The sequence below is a fragment of the Biomphalaria glabrata genome, chromosome 3, assembly GCF_947242115.1.
Source record: "Biomphalaria glabrata chromosome 3, xgBioGlab47.1, whole genome shotgun sequence".
NCBI classification, from domain to species: Eukaryota; Metazoa; Mollusca; class Gastropoda; family Planorbidae; genus Biomphalaria; species Biomphalaria glabrata.
In genome coordinates, this window is record NC_074713.1 from 54,252,464 (window position 1) to 54,269,763 (window position 17,300).

Below are 17,300 nucleotides of genomic sequence, written 5' to 3' on the forward strand. Positions count from 1 at the left end.
ATAATGGCGTAAATATTTCATGTAAAAATTTTGGGGGCATCTATTAAGTGATTTTCTTTTTAAAAACAACATTAACTCTTTCTCTCCTAACAGACGATATCAACGTTGATTCCACCAGAATGTGGTAAATAATTAGGGAGAGAAAGGGTTAATGAAAACGAACCAATGCTTTGTGTTCATCCACTGTGACTATTGTTTCAGATTGTTGGTCTTCCAAATCGAGGCATAATGGCTGCTTCCGGTGACTGCTGGCGAGAGCAGCGATCCGTCACCTTGTCCATCGTGAGGACTTTCGGGATGGGTAAAAATATAATGGCCGAAAAGATGCAGGAAGAGATCGCCCTGTTCCTGAAATTGCTCGATAGCTACGGAGGTCAGCCGGTGGACATTCGAGTGGACACAAACATGAGCATATCAAACGTCATACTGTCCATACTGCTTGGTCAACGGTTCGATTATGATGACCCCGTGTTTCAGAAACTCATCACCCTCATGAACATTAGCATCACCCACGTGAGCGGGACCAGCCTGCTAAACTTCATGCCCTTCCTCAGGTACCTGCCAGGTGATCTGTTCAACGCCAAGAAGGTCAGGGACTACGTCAAGGAAATGAACGAGATATTAGGGGTCAGATATGTCAAGGACAAAGGTTACGACAACTACGACGAGGACAACATTGACAACTTCATCGCGGCCTACGTGAAAGAGAAAAACCGGAAGTTGAAATCCGGGGAGCAGACGTTCCTGCACGACCAAGACCTTGTCAAGATCATTGTGGAGATGTTTGGAGCTGGCATGGAAACGACCAGCAGCACCATCTTGTGGTGCATCCTGTACACACTGCATCACCCGCGTGTTCAAGACAAAATTCACCAGGAGCTGGACGCTGCCATTCTTGGAGACAGGCTGCCGAACATTCAGGATAAAACGAACCTCGTTTACCTCAACGCGGTCATCATGGAGACCCAACGCCTGGCCAGCACTGTCCCCTTGAGTGCACCTCACCTGTGCTCTGAGGACACAACTCTGAGAGGCTTCTTCATCCCCAAAGGTACATGCATCCTCCCAAACCTCGACTCTGTACTGCTGGATGAAAAAATCTGGGGAGTTGACGCTAAAGACTTCCGGCCAGAGAGATTCATCGACAACAATGGCTGCCTTCTCCACCCTGAAGAACTAATACCTTTCTCTATAGGCAGACGTCTATGCCTTGGCGAATCCATCGCCAAAATGGAATTATTCCTTTATCTGTCTTCCTTATTTCAGAGGTATACGTTCAGACCAGAAATTCAAGGTTTCCCGCCAAAAATGACAGACATTTTCGGGATAGTAGCTGTACCGGGCGCGTACAAAGTGAGAATGCTGAAGAGACAGAAAAAACAGTAAGATATGATTCACATTTCTAGACCAAGAAGTGAAGAAATGGTAGCTATGTTTATATTGCTTTGAACAACATTCATGAGACGAAAATAAAGTGGCCGCTCTAACAGTCGACTTTAGCAGACGATTGAAGCCACGTCTGCTCATCATGATTGCATTGAACACTTTAAGAAGTGGTTTGTACACCAAAGGCATACTTTTATATCCAATCCAATGTTGAGATCACTGGCCCACTTATTGTGTTCACTTTAAGCCTCGCTTTCAGAACTAGGTCAGAAAAAGACCATTTTGTATTGCACATCTAATCCTTCGGTTTTGTGCTTTTATTCAAATTCCCAACCACCAAATTAGGAACCCAAACGAAACCATACTGTTGCAAACCAAGCACGGTAAACTCGACACTAAATATCACTCCACCTAAATAGAAAAGTTGAAAGATTCAGAGACCACGTGTTTACAGCACGAGACCTGGATATGTTCAGCTTATGTCCGTTCGGTCAAATCATAATCCCGAGTCTTAACCCATAGTTATATTTTTGAAGAGAACCAACTCACTTAGTTTCTAGCCACGAAACTAGTCTTCCTATTTGATAGAACCTTCATGAAATGTTTTCTCATTTCCGGTCATTAAAAAAAACAAACTGGAATTATTATACCTACACCGTATTTTCAATTCCAGCCGTTTCGGTGCTAAGTCTAGAAGATCTATACGTGAATGTTAAAACGGGGTGCCATTTAACAAATAAGTCATAAATAAGTCATAAAGGATATGAGAATAAACTGGCATAGCCACCCAGGGAAACAAAACCAGCCAATCAACAGTTCGAAAAACTTGGCCAAACTGCCAACTACTCAAGAGACAGGACAAGAGAGAGGTCTACAAGAAAAAAAAAAAAAGATAGAATCGGTTATTAATACTAAAGAAATACTAGAATATTTTTTTTATCTTAGCTCATGCAAAGCAACAGCTTCAGTCAGAAATGGAAAGATTTAAACACAAGACTTCTGACAAGGTTCATTGCAAGACACTTCAAAGGACATGAATGAGTTTGATAAAACCAACTTCGTAATATTCATAACTATAAGCATGACGCGTATGACGTAATCATCTTCATTTTTTAACTATCGTCTGTATTATATAAGATAAGAAGATAAGTGTCTTTTACAAACATTGAACATGTTATTTCTCCCACATCCCATTCTCACCAACGAAACATTAATGAATTAAAAAATCAACTAATTAATTAATGAATTACTGATTATTTATATTTTGTTGCTTACAGTATTGAGATATACATCTGTAAATGTGCTCACTCATTTAAGCTTTGTATTTCTAAAAAATAATTTTGTTCCAAATTTGTTAGCTGTAAATCTTTGATAAAGGACAATAAAAGTGTCAGAAAACTAAAGGGAGAGAACAAACTTTATTTTTTTTTACATTAAAAATATATATATATTTATATATGTATGTATATTTTTTTTAAAGAATCAAACAATTAATATGTTCAAATAAAATAAAACTGTAAATATATTTGTAAATAAATCATTACACATAAATATACAATATTTACATATAATTTACATCTCATTATTCAAATAGGTCATAGCATATTATTTCATTAAAAAAAAAAGGGGGGGGGGATTAAGGTATCTGTAGTCCACTTACAAGTCAACAAGGCTCAAAGCACACTGATACATGTTACTGACCTTGCCTTAAGCCATGTAACGCTATCTTTGTTAAGGACAAGGCACCTATTTTGCTGATGTGTGTTTTGCTAATGTTTTCCGATAATGTGTTTTGCTGTTGTGTTTCACTGATGTCTGTTTTGCTTAACTGTTTTGCTGATGTGTGTTTCACTGATGTGTGTTTCACTGATGTGTTTTGCTGATGTGTGTTTCACTGACGTGTTTTGCTTAACTGTTTTGCTGATGTGTGTTTCACTGATGTGTTTTGCTAAAGTGGTTTGGTGATGTCTGTTTTAATGCTGAACTACAACTGACATGAAAGCAAATTAGTTTTGCACTCATCATTATTTTATACATTAAATATAGTAAAGTCCCCCTTTCAGACCTTGCGATCCATGGGGCAGATGATGTAAAGGTCATGTGTTTCTATGGCCCACAGTTAACGAGGGTGTCATGCGGCCAGCACAGCAACCAGCCGCCTTTACTTTTACCTAACTAATGTCAGGTACCCATTAGAGCTGGGTGGACTCAGCAGCAACCAAAAGTTTCAAATCCCAGTTTACACCAGGATTCAAACCCGGGACTCCTGGTTCAGAAGTCAAGTGCTTTACCACTCAGCCACCACACATCCAAAATTATAGAATTTATATTAAAACATGTCCAACACTCATCATTGTATCACTTTATACTTGATATATAGCCCATACATGCAAAAACATATATTCATCATTATATATTTAGAGTCTAAATTAATACATTCACAATCATATATATTCACAATTTCATTATTAAATGCATTATATAAATTGTAGATACACAATTCATTTATCCATTATACAAAATATAAATTGAGTCTAAATTAATACAGATGTAATTATATATATATATATGGCTCCTTTTGTCTCGAAAGGCAATGGATGCGCCCAAGTGAGTCACTGGTTTTGGCTTAATCTTGAGACGGGGCAGAATCTGGTGTGGCTAATCAAGCCAATTCTAGAACGGCAGACTTTGCCACAATTCGTACATTTGTATGCCTCTGATTTAGGGCTAGCAGACAGGGCAGCTTTCTTTTTTTCCCTCTTGATTAAAGCCGCTTCAATTCTTTTGTTCTCAGCAAGGGTTGTCCCAGCACGCACAGTCTGTCTCCATGCACTCCGGTCTTTGGCTATGTTTTCCCACATGCTTTCACTGATGCCTGAGGCTCTCATGTCTCGCTTGCAGACATCTCTATATGTTAGTCTTGGGCGGCCCTTGGGTCTGACTCCTTCCACAAGTTCAGCATATAAGATATCTTATGATGTAATTACTGCTGAGTAAAACAACAATATAATAATAATAATAATATCAACTGAGGGGATAATAACAACTGATCTCAAGGCCCTCAACATACCTCGGAACGTTCTCGTTACCTGTCAGAGGGCGGTACTGCTGCAGACCTGCCACATTACCAGAAAATTCCTTAGTGGAAACTGATAAAGGAACAATGAATTTTGTTTCTCTTTAACAAAACTCGAACCTGGCAGCGCCAGAGAATGAATACTCGTTCGTTTCTAACAATAATAATAATAAAATAATAATACCTTTATTATCCATGAGGAAATGTGTTAATTACACAAGAGCTCAGTATTACAAAATGTAACAGTACAATTATAATAAATTCTAATGTGAATAAATTAAAAAAAACTTTCACCTGTTGGTCTTCAAACATGACAAGCTTTTTCTTTTCTTTTACAGAATGATTCGTTGTATAGATTTTGGAGATAGAATTTTAATTGTGTCCAGTGACTAAAAAAGTTAGCGATTGGTTAGCAGAAAATGTCTTGCCCTGAGGGCAGACTTAATAATGGTAGATGCTTTTAACCTTTAGGTGTAGCAAAAAAAAGTATTTCATTCTGACAGAAAAAAAAACAGACACAAAAAAAAGTTAAATTTTAGTTGGACAGTTTTAAATGCATCACAACTAAAAATGAGTATTATATTCAGTGGAAAGTTTATATTTAGTTTAAAATTCAGGATAAAGTGTCTTACATTATTAGATGTAAATAGTACACACAATTTGGATGGCTGCCTGGTCATGCGGTTTGCGCACTGGACTGTCGTTCAGATTTATCGATGGTCCAGGGTTCAAATTCTGCTTGCTCCCATCCCCCGTCGTCCTGCGGGAGGTTTGGACTAGGAAGTAAACTATCTTCAACTCTGAAGGAACATCCGAAACATGTAAAACAAACAAACAAAACAATTTAATATGATGATATTCATTTGAAGAAGCTGCAAGAACCTATCAGAAAATCTTATTTTTTAAATGACAGACTTTCAGAAAAGAAGGTAATTACATCCAAAACACTTCTATTCACGCCAGGTAGCCTCAATATAATCTATATAAGACTAAACATTGTAGTTAACACATGAAACAAGTTGGTAGTGTTACAGTGGTGTTATTACCCTTACCAACAAATACAAAGCATAATGACTTAATACAAAGTTCTCTAAGGGTGGGGGAAGTCTAAGGAGTGAAGTGTACTGACCTGACTTGTTAGTCAAAATTTAAATACTGACTTTAATGTATAACCATGAAATGTACTGAAGTATAATAATTTATTTATTTATAATAAAAATTTTATTTATAAAGCGCTGTTAACAAACAAAATGTAGGCTCAAGGCGCTGTAATAACATTAGAAACACAAACACGACAGCTAAAATGACAGTTAATCTAAAAAAGTTTTAAACAGATAGGTCTTAATGTTCTTCTTAAAAGAGGTGCAGCATGTTGTCTGTCTGAGATCAATGGGAAGTGAGTTCCAAACCTTTGGTCCGTGCACTGAAAAAGCCCGCAGACCGTAGCTTTTGAGGGAGAAACGTGGCACCACTAAAAGCGTTGAGTCCATTGAGCGCAGGGCTCTCTGGGGGACATATGAAGTTATCAGTTCGCTAAGGTACAAGGGCATCTCATTGTTATATATACACTGATGACAAAAGTATTCAGATTTTACTTTTGAATTTACATTATTTTATCTTAAATGTTTAGCTCTACAAGATTAAGTAAAGTGTAATTGAAGTTGGCAGGGGGAGTAACAAATAATGGAAATGTTTTTCTTGTTATTCCTTGCTGCTGTAAATCTCTAGTTTAGAGTGAGCTCCCATTATTTCTTTATTTATTCCATACTGATCAATTGCCATATAATGTGGGCACCTTTGTTATGACCAAATCCTGGCCTTTTGATATCCAGCCTTCAGTCAGTTAATGTTCTGATTATTATACTCCATAAACTAAATTCCCTGGTCACTTAAGTCCTTAAACTTAAGCTAAGCAAGACTTTAATTCTTTTTCTACTATAATTATGACAACAAGTGTGACAGAAAAAATATTTTATTACTTAATAAAAAAAAAAATTGTACTACTTAATAAAATTTTAATCAAGTTTTTTTAAAAATAGTAAATATAAATATGGGGGCGTAGTGGATGAATGATAAAGCGTTTTGACTTCCAAACCGAGGAGTTTCAAGTAAAAATCCTAGTGAAGATTGAGATTATGAATTTTGGGCTCTTCAGGGCACACCTGTATCCACCCAACTCTAATGGGTACCGTACCTGACTTTGTTGGAGAAAGGTAAAGGCGGTTGGTTCTTGCGCTGAGGACGTGACACTCTCATTTACGATGGGCCACAGAAACAGATGATGTTTTAAATATAAACATAAAAACTTCAAATTAAGATTTCAATGTCATTTTAACATTGCTAGCGCTGAGATATGTTTTTAAGTGTTTGTGGTATAATTGTTTTCAACCAATATGACAGGTAAGCTCATGATCTAAGGTAAATAAGAGGAACTACTCTTGCCTTTTGTTACATTTCTCCTCTTTCCACAAACAGCACTTGACTGTTGATCAGATGCCTTCAACGACCATCAGAGGACATGATCCTGATGCTTTGTTTGTATGTGGTCTTAGTAACAGTCAATGTTCATTCCAATTCAGGACTGCATAATACAGCTTGACTTAAGTGAAAATAATATCACATTATTGTACATCAAAGGGCGCGGTGGCTGAGCGGTAAAGTATTAACAAATAGATTTTTAGATTGGATGAAGGGGGAACATGTACCTAAAGCCAATGCTTTCACAGATACACAATGCTTTATAAAGGAATAAGCGTCTGCAGTTTAAGTATAACCAGTGAATCAAGTGACAAAGATTTTGGACTTTTGTCCTTGGCTGAACTCATCATGTTTTCAGACTGAACAGACTACTTTAGTTGCTTTCCTTAAAATAACAAATAAAACTTTTACGGCAAAATGCATATTTAAATATAATACATGACAAAAAACAATCAACTTTTTAAAAAAATTAAATAAACACAATTGTCTTGAGAAATGTTGAAAAACTAATAAATACTTTTTTTAAAAGTACAATTAAGAATTAGACTCGTCAGAATGAATTTTTAGATGTTCCAGCAGCAATGGCTTCCGTCTAAATCCCTCATCACAGACATGGCAAGCGTACAGTTTCTTTCCAACATGCGCCTGTAGATGTTCCTGTAGAGACGATTTTCTTTTATAGCCATTACCACACAGATTACATTTGAACGGTTTCTCTCCAGTGTGAAACAGGTTATGACTTTTTAGAGCAGAGCTCTTGGTAAACTTTTTATCGCATATGTGGCACACAAACGGCCTCTCCCTAGTGTGAATGCGCACATGCTCTATCAAGTTGGACTTTCGCCTGAACCCTAGACTGCAAAACTCACACACGAAGGGTTTGTCGCTACTGTGAACGACATGATGTTTACGCAGGTCGTAGTTTCGTCTGAATGCTTTGCCGCACTGCTCACATTTGAACAACTTCTCGGTGGTGTGTACAACACTATGCAGCTTCAGCTGCGACTTTTCAAGAAAACTTTTCTCACAATCAGGACATTTAAAAACTTTAACTCCTGAATGTGTTTTAATGTGCCGATACAGAGTTGAGTTTTTCCTGAAGCCTTTGCCGCACAGCTCACAGATGTAGGGCCTCTCCCCTGTGTGAACCAGCACATGCTCAGTCAAATTTGTCAATCGGGAAAAATGTTTGTCGCAATAGCTACATTTAAAATTCTTCTTCTCTGAATAACACCTTTTGATGTGGTCTTTTAAACGCCTGAGATCAAAGAATGTTCGGTTGCACATGAGACAGTGAAACTTTTTAATTTTAGTATAAGTTAAAATATGAGCTCTCAAGCTGGACAGCTGTGAGAAACGTCTATTACAATGAACACACGTAAACTTGTGTGAAGGTCCATGGATTTGAACAAGGTGTTTTTTCAAGTTAAAGATGTTCTTAAATTCCTTACAGCAAATGCTGCAGTCGACCTCTGCATTTTTAACATGAATCAATTGGTGCCGCTGGAGTTTGGTGCGGCAGTGGAATGCTTTGTCGCATGAGTCACACTTGAATGGTTTTTCTGCAGCGTGAATAAAGTTGTGTCGGATAAGGTAATACATCCTCGGGAAAGTTTTATGACATATCTGACAAGAAAGTGACTGTTGCTTTGACTTTGAGTGACTTTCGATGTGCTTTTTTAACACAGAAAAATGATCGAAAATTGAATTACATAATAAACATTTTAATATTTTTGTATTACTTTGAAAAGATAGGGACCAATCGTCAGCTTGGCTTTGAACCTCTTCATTGATTTCAAACATTATGATTGGTTTATTTTTACCATGAACTACAAGGTGGCGCTGCATGTCATCTTTTCTTTTGAAACCTTTGCAACAAATCTGACACTGAAACGGTCTATCCTCACTATGGGTACGGCTGTGACGCCTGAGATAAGACCTCTGACCAAATCCTAGACCACAGACAAGACAAATGTAGGGTTTCTCTCCAGTGTGAACGGCGTTGTGCCGACGTAAATGAGATTTCTTAACAAACACCTTTCCACACACGAGACATATGTAATGTTTTTCTAGGCTGTATAATAGGTTGTGCTCTTTTAAGAAAGAAAACTGTTGCAATTCTTCGTGAGTTGGAGGATATAGAAAAGCGTTATCCTCATGGTGATTCAGGATGTGCTTCTGAAAGTAAGCTATATCCTGGAATAGTTCATTGCAAATGTGACAAGATAATGATTTGATGTCGATAGGTTCATCTGTATTTTTAGCAGAAAGATTTTCTTGGCTATGTAATAAGTCACACATAGATTCTATCTTTTCAGCAGAAAGATTTTCTTGGCTATGCATTGAGTCACACATAGATTCTATCTTTTCAACAGAAACATTTTCTTGGCTATGTATTGAGTTAGACATATTTTTGGGAAAGCTTAGTTCTGTTGTGAAGTTTTCCATTTGTATCTAAGAGTTACTGGTTCGTGTCAGCTATCTTCTCTTGAGACATCACATCTTCTGTACGGAAAAGAAAAAAAACAAAACAATAACGATAAATAACGGTAGCCAATGCAGCTTTTCAAAATTTAGTTAACTCGTGTGTTAATGTAAAGTTTTACCAACCACAGGTCTAAAAAAGAAACTAATATTTTTAGGGAGTTTAATTCCAAACTGCACTCCTCTTTATGTCTAGAATCAAATTATCAAGAGCATATAAAGAATGATAGTTTTCAGTAAGGGCATAGTTAATTTAATTAGTGGAACATGATTAAATGACTTTTTCCAGACAGTTTTTTGCTGGTGCGCTATTTTGTAAAAATATTTTACATGTTTCGGATGTTCCTTCAGAGCTGAAGATAATTTAATTCCTAGTCCAAACCTTTCGCAAGATGAGTGGGATGGCAGCGGGCAGGGTTTCAACCTGGGACCATTAATAAATCTGAATGACAGTCCAGGCGCAAACCGCACAACCAGGCAGCCATCCTTTAGGCTGCCTGGTGGTGTGAACTATCATCTGAATGGTCCTGAGTTCCAGCCCTGCCAGCCATTTCAACTTCCATGCTGCCAGACGTTCGGGCTAGGACATAACATTTCTGAAGGAATGTAGACAAACTTACCAGCTGTTGTAGGCATATTACTTAGATAACAAGGAAACAGAGTCCATTTGAGGACTAAGATGTTAGTTTCAAAACTGTGGGAGCAGCATCTGCTGTGGAGTAGAAATCAAGGGTTTATACTATTTGGATGAAAGATAAGAGATAGAATCATAGGGTATTGAGAAAGCTAAAAGCATGAAATAGCGCTAAACAAAACTTTTGGTAAAAAAAAATTATAATCGCACCAATTTATTATTGTTGGTCTAGATCAGTGGTTCCCAAACTTTTTTGTCTCGTAGACCCCTTGGCATGTTTTCTGGCTTTCGGTAGACCCCCTACTTAACTTGTATTGAATTTTTGCAAATTCATCAAAACATTTTTAAAACAAATTATTAACTGCAGTGAGTTAAAGAGTGAAAAAATAACTTAAAGCTACAAATAGGGTTATAGAGATCTGTCTATTTTTTTTTATTGACAAAATTCAAATTTAATCTAATTAAAAATAACAATTTATATTTATTACTGGAATCACCATTGGAAATGTTTTTTTTTGCACATCTATTATCCGTTGCCCGTTGCTAGGATATTATGTTTCATGTAGGAATTTGTAGTCCTCAAACATTAAATAGTAATCAATGAATTAATTAATTAGCCTTATGTATCATTGTAAAAGTTTTCGCAAAGAGCAGTTTCTCTTGTATGTCTTGATCTTTCACGTGTGGCTCAAATATTGGGTGCGCAGAACTGTTTTCAAACAGGAGAAGGGGTGAAGGTGAGCACCTAAACCAGTCAGATTTGGGCAGGAAGGTCTCATTAACTTTGGCTTGCAGCCTACCTAGCAGAAGGAAAACTGAATATTCAAACTGTGCTGCCTTGCAGCTATACCTGAACATGGGAAAGGTTTCTTGGGTCAACCCTGTTAAAAATAAGGAGCCGGCGACCTTTAGGCAGTTTGCAGCACACAGGGCTACACCCTGTCAGAGCCTGTTCGCCGCTGATCCTAAACTGTATATATGTCGTTTGGAAAGAATTACAAAAGAAGCTTTTAATTTTATAACTCATGCCACAGATGTGACCTTGAACTGTATTGTTGCTTAAAGAAATTCGTTTAATAATATCAGATGTAGATTTGTGTAAAACAGTTTTTTTAAACTACAACGGAGGGTAAAACCAATGTTGTACCTTTAGCATTTTTCTTTTTTTGCTATAAAGAATTTTGTAAGATGCTCACAAACTATTATCTTCTCTATATGTTGTAGAAGAGAGATGTTATGGGTCTATTCTGATCTTTGAGTGTTGGAACGTTTTTCAAATCTTCATGTATTTTGTCAGGGTGCAGGCATTGTCTCAAATGATCCTCCAGCATAATTGATTTCAAATCGGTATAAAAAGGCACTTATGGCAACCACTAGTATTACAAGGAAGGAATAAATACCAATTTTAAATAATCAGCTCTGTACAGTCTACAATTTTTTTTAAACATTGGTTGCATGTCGATAAAATGAAGCTAGTTAAATAAGTATTTAAATTAGATACAACAATATTTCGTTTGAAAAGCCGGATAAATATTGTTATAAACCTGGTGGTGGCACAGATGGGGGTAGTGGTGTGTGTGTAGTCAGCCGACGCAAATCGCCCCAGGCCAGCGCTAGACGAGCGGTCAACCGTGACGAGTTACGACGATCGGCCGAGACGAATGTCAACAAGAGGGTTCGGGAAGAATCGCCGTCGTGAACAGAGCTCACTAGCGTCCCGAGAATTGTAGTCATCTGACCACCTAGAAACGTTGAGCGGCGTTCTGTCCGGTTCTAGAAGGCCAGTAGGGACCCTATATAAAGAGCGGAGGTGTCGCAGTCAAGACGGTTCAGAAAGCGGGTTCACGACAGGAGTTCAGAACACGGTCGACTACAGCACAGTTCAACTGTGTGGTTCTGTACGGAGCATTACGACGGTTCAGTGCGGAGTACTGTCAAGTACAGTTGAGACGACCGGCGTCTTGATCTTGGTCTGTGATCGAGTCCGACACATCGAGCCCAAGTGTGTGAAGTCAGTCCCGAACTGTTGAACCCAGTGCAAGCCCGGAACGAGACGGAGAGGCCAGTGCAAGACTTGATACGGCGGAACGGTGTTATCGGAGAGATATTTGTTATCGCAGAGCTATTTGTACTGTTCTACGTGCTGCCAATTGTACAGTATTGGCTGTTATTTATGGACATTAAACCTTTACGTTATTTTGGAGCCCTGACTTGTCAAGTTCTTTAAGTTGGTGGTGTATGGTGCAGTTTGCAGAGAGCCTGGATAGTGAGATTCGCAACACTGGTGTCAGAAGTGGGATCGGATCGAATCGGATTGGAACGGATCTACTATGGCTCGTCTGAAACTGCTGTACGAACTCGAAGTGAAAGAACTGAAGCGAGAGCTACGCGATCGAGGGCTGAAGACAAGTGGAATTAAAGAAACATTACAGGCACGCCTCCGGGAAGACATAGTGGAAGAAGAGGAAGATCCAGACACGTATCTTTTTGACGTAGAACCAGATATGGAGGAGCTCTTGAGCTCAATGCTAGGAAACATCAATTCCAAGATAGATGCCATGAACACCAAGATAGCCGCCATGAACCAACGCATACCTGACGTGGAGGAGAGAATCATCAATACAGACGTTCGTTCAGATGCTAAAACCAGTGAGAGGAGCCTTGGTGGTGATCATGAGAACCCATTGAAACCTGACGAAGCCGTTGAAAGACATATGCAAGTCGAGAGATACCATCAAGGTTTGAACCCAACAGACGTTGGTCCAGCTGCCAAGACTGGAGAGGGAAGCCCTGATGGTGGCCAAGAGAATCCAAGGAAGCCTGACGTTGAAGTTGATGGAAATTTGCACGATGAAAGCCATCGACAACGTCTGAAACCAACAGACGATTGGTCCGCTGCTGAGACGAGAGAGAGAGGTCCTGATTGTGGTGAAGAAATCCAAATGGAGCCAGAGACCGAAGGTGAAGTGGAGTGTTACCAACCTGCCCCACGAGCATGCCCTCCAGACAAGGCTGAAGATGATGACCTGTACCACAATTCCCCGCCCTGTGGATTTGAAGCCCATCCCAGTCCTTCTTCGCAAAGCCCTATGAAGCCACCTCTTTTGCCAACGATCTTGGTATCCCCAGCCCTTACATCCTATACCTCTCCATGTGTCAAGTGGCTGCCCTCAGTACCGAACGACAAGAGAGCGATGCAACCACAACGTCACTGCAACAAGAGGACGATCAACTGGCGGAAAAGAAGAAGGTTACTTTTGCTGAGTGCAATATGGATGACCATGCGATCACGAGGTCGATGCAACCAGATGAAGGCTAACTGGAGGAGAAGAAGAAAACGTTTTCTGAGTTCCACGTGGATGGCGATGAAAGCACGACGGCGAGGCAACCAGGTCAAGGCAAACTGGAGGAGAAGAAGGAAGCGACCATTGCTGACTACAACATGGATGGCTCCATTAAGCTCAAGACGCAAGCCAACTGCCACCGATCGACCCCCACCTACAGCGATGAAATTTCACAGCCAATGTCATGAGGTTGAATCTGCCCAGGACGGACAGATCTAAGGAGGGGGCAGTGTTATAAACCTGGTGGTGGCACAGATGGGGGTAGTGGTGTGTGTGTAGTCAGCCGACGCAAATCGCCCCAGGCCAGCGCTAGACGAGCGGTCAACCGTGACGAGTTACGACGATCGGCCGAGACGAATGTCAACAAGAGGGTTCGGGAAGAATCGCCGTCGTGAACAGAGCTCACTAGCGTCCCGAGAATTGTAGTCATCTGACCACCTAGAAACGTCGAGCGGCGTTCTGTCCGGTTCTAGAAGGCCAGTAGGGACCCTATATAAAGAGCGGAGGTGTCGCAGTCAAGACGGTTCAGAAAGCGGGTTCACGACAGGAGTTCAGAACACGGTCGACTACAGCACAGTTCAACTGTGTGGTTCTGTACGGAGCATTACGACGGTTCAGTGCGGAGTACTGTCAAGTACAGTTGAGACGACCGGCGTCTTGATCTTGGTCTGTGATCGAGTCCGACACATCGAGCCCAAGTGTGTGAAGTCAGTCCCGAACTGTTGAACCCAGTGCAAGCCCGGAACGAGACGGAGAGGCCAGTGCAAGACTTGATACGGCGGAACGGTGTTATCGGAGAGATATTTGTTATCGCAGAGCTATTTGTACTGTTCTACGTGCTGCCAATTGTACAGTATTGGCTGTTATTTATGGACATTAAACCTTTACGTTATTTTGGAGCCCTGACTTGTCAAGTTCTTTAAGTTGGTGGTGTATGGTGCAGTTTGCAGAGAGCCTGGATAGTGAGATTCGCAACACTGGTGTCAGAAGTGGGATCGGATCGAATCGGATTGGAACGGATCTACTATGGCTCGTCTGAAACTGCTGTACGAACTCGAAGTGAAAGAACTGAAGCGAGAGCTACGCGATCGAGGGCTGAAGACAAGTGGAATTAAAGAAACATTACAGGCACGCCTCCGGGAAGACATAGTGGAAGAAGAGGAAGATCCAGACACGTATCTTTTTGACGTAGAACCAGATATGGAGGAGCTCTTGAGCTCAATGCTAGGAAACATCAATTCCAAGATAGATGCCATGAACACCAAGATAGCCGCCATGAACCAACGCATACCTGACGTGGAGGAGAGAATCATCAATACAGACGTTCGTTCAGATGCTAAAACCAGTGAGAGGAGCCTTGGTGGTGATCATGAGAACCCATTGAAACCTGACGAAGCCGTTGAAAGACATATGCAAGTCGAGAGATACCATCAAGGTTTGAACCCAACAGACGTTGGTCCAGCTGCCAAGACTGGAGAGGGAAGCCCTGATGGTGGCCAAGAGAATCCAAGGAAGCCTGACGTTGAAGTTGATGGAAATTTGCACGATGAAAGCCATCGACAACGTCTGAAACCAACAGACGATTGGTCCGCTGCTGAGACGAGAGAGAGAGGTCCTGATTGTGGTGAAGAAATCCAAATGGAGCCAGAGACCGAAGGTGAAGTGGAGTGTTACCAACCTGCCCCACGAGCATGCCCTCCAGACAAGGCTGAAGATGATGACCTGTACCACAATTCCCCGCCCTGTGGATTTGAAGCCCATCCCAGTCCTTCTTCGCAAAGCCCTATGAAGCCACCTCTTTTGCCAACGATCTTGGTATCCCCAGCCCTTACATCCTATACCTCTCCATGTGTCAAGTGGCTGCCCTCAGTACCGAACGACAAGAGAGCGATGCAACCACAACGTCACTGCAACAAGAGGACGATCAACTGGCGGAAAAGAAGAAGGTTACTTTTGCTGAGTGCAATATGGATGACCATGCGATCACGAGGTCGATGCAACCAGATGAAGGCTAACTGGAGGAGAAGAAGAAAACGTTTTCTGAGTTCCACGTGGATGGCGATGAAAGCACGACGGCGAGGCAACCAGGTCAAGGCAAACTGGAGGAGAAGAAGGAAGCGACCATTGCTGACTACAACATGGATGGCTCCATTAAGCTCAAGACGCAAGCCAACTGCCACCGATCGACCCCCACCTACAGCGATGAAATTTCACAGCCAATGTCATGAGGTTGAATCTGCCCAGGACGGACAGATCTAAGGAGGGGGCAGTGTTATAAACCTGGTGGTGGCACAGATGGGGGTAGTGGTGTGTGTGTAGTCAGCCGACGCAAATCGCCCCAGGCCAGCGCTAGACGAGCGGTCAACCGTGACGAGTTACGACGATCGGCCGAGACGAATGTCAACAAGAGGGTTCGGGAAGAATCGCCGTCGTGAATAGAGCTCACTAGCGTCCCGAGAATTGTAGTCATCTGACCACCTAGAAACGTCGAGCGGCGTTCTGTCCGGTTCTAGAAGGCCAGTAGGGACCCTATATAAAGAGCGGAGGTGTCGCAGTCAAGACGGTTCAGAAAGCGGGTTCACGACAGGAGTTCAGAACACGGTCGACTACAGCACAGTTCAACTGTGTGGTTCTGTACGGAGCATTACGACGGTTCAGTGCGGAGTACTGTCAAGTACAGTTGAGACGACCGGCGTCTTGATCTTGGTCTGTGATCGAGTCCGACACATCGAGCCCAAGTGTGTGAAGTCAGTCCCGAACTGTTGAACCCAGTGCAAGCCCGGAACGAGACGGAGAGGCCAGTGCAAGACTTGATACGGCGGAACGGTGTTATCGGAGAGATATTTGTTATCGCAGAGCTATTTGTACTGTTCTACGTGCTGCCAATTGTACAGTATTGGCTGTTATTTATGGACATTAAACCTTTACGTTATTTTGGAGCCCTGACTTGTCAAGTTCTTTAAGTTGGTGGTGTATGGTGCAGTTTGCAGAGAGCCTGGATAGTGAGATTCGCAACAATATTTAAAGGACTAACTCGGGTACAAATCATATATTAGTGTATGAAAAAATTACAATAATTTGATGTTAAAATTAGAGTCACGACCTGCTTAAATGAAATCTATTATCGTAGACCCCCGTGGAATCTCATAGACCCCCAATGTATGTTTTCCCTTTCGTAGACCCCTTGGAAGTCTTCGTAGACCCCTGGGGGTCTATATGGACCACTTTGGGAATCACTGGTCTAGATCTATTACAAATTTATTACATGACTGATCCAAACTAATTGATACAATTACACTTTGTATACGCTTTGTTTTTTAAAAAAGGTATTTTTTTTCCTATATCATTTATACCTATGTGGCTAGGGATCCACCTTGATAAGACTGATAATGATATTAAAAGAGGTCATTGAATGGTGAATAATTAAAGTTGTCAGCTCTTTTCAATTTTGGAACACTATTGAGGCTAATGCCTGGATATTAATTATATACAGAATGTAGATTTATTTGGATCTAGGTTTAGATAAAGGATAGGTAAGAAAATCTACCTAGAATCTAAACTAGATCTAATCATTATCATTAGTTCTAGATCTATTTTTTTTAGTCTAAAGATCTAGACTAGATCTGTATCCACTATTCACCACAAAACAAGTCACTAGAAAGAAAGATTACTCTGATAATTTTTTTTTAAAGGGGAGAGAGTTGCCTTTAAACTATATAGATCTAGATTTAATTAATCATGGATTTTATATATAAATAACCGGGAGATAGATCTACATTTATTTGGATCTATCTAGATCTGTTGAAATCGAATTAAGATTCATTCATTAAGATCTATCTATTCAGGGCCGGCAAATAGCGAAATTTGTGACCAATGTTTTTGTTCGAGTCACTAGATC

At 40.5% G+C, this 17,300-nt stretch overlaps 2 protein-coding genes across 3 annotated transcripts; one reads left to right on the top strand and one right to left on the bottom strand.

Annotated features, from left to right (window-relative positions):
- The first annotated feature begins 210 nt into the window (after positions 1-210).
- LOC106070786 (cytochrome P450 2U1-like) lies at positions 211-1,419 on the top strand. The gene has a single exon (XM_056022693.1). The coding sequence runs from the start codon at positions 229-231 to the stop codon at positions 1,384-1,386; it is 1,158 nt and encodes a 385-aa protein (XP_055878668.1). The 5' UTR covers positions 211-228; the 3' UTR covers positions 1,387-1,419.
- Positions 1,420-2,880: 1,461 nt separating this feature from the next.
- On the bottom strand, positions 2,881-17,065 carry LOC129924968 (zinc finger protein 271-like). Of its 2 annotated transcripts, none has more exons than XM_056022686.1 (3): positions 16,756-17,065; positions 10,045-10,136; positions 2,881-9,445 (listed from the first exon to the last, which is right to left on the bottom strand). In XM_056022686.1, the coding sequence occupies exon 3, from the start codon at positions 9,386-9,388 to the stop codon at positions 7,475-7,477; it is 1,914 nt and encodes a 637-aa protein (XP_055878661.1). In that variant the 5' UTR covers positions 9,389-9,445; positions 10,045-10,136; positions 16,756-17,065; the 3' UTR covers positions 2,881-7,474. The 2 variants fall into 2 exon arrangements, with proteins under 2 accessions (XP_055878661.1, XP_055878660.1); XM_056022685.1 differs by having other exon boundaries at positions 16,950-17,049.
- Between the last annotated feature and the right edge of the window lie 235 nt (positions 17,066-17,300).

Excerpts from the sequence above, each read along its gene's own strand:
- LOC106070786 (XM_056022693.1), top strand. The coding sequence starts at position 229 with ATGGCTGCTTCCGGTGACTGCTGGCGAGAGCAGCGATCCGTCACCTTG.
- LOC129924968 (XM_056022686.1), bottom strand. The coding sequence starts at position 9,388 with ATGGAAAACTTCACAACAGAACTAAGCTTTCCCAAAAATATGTCTAAC.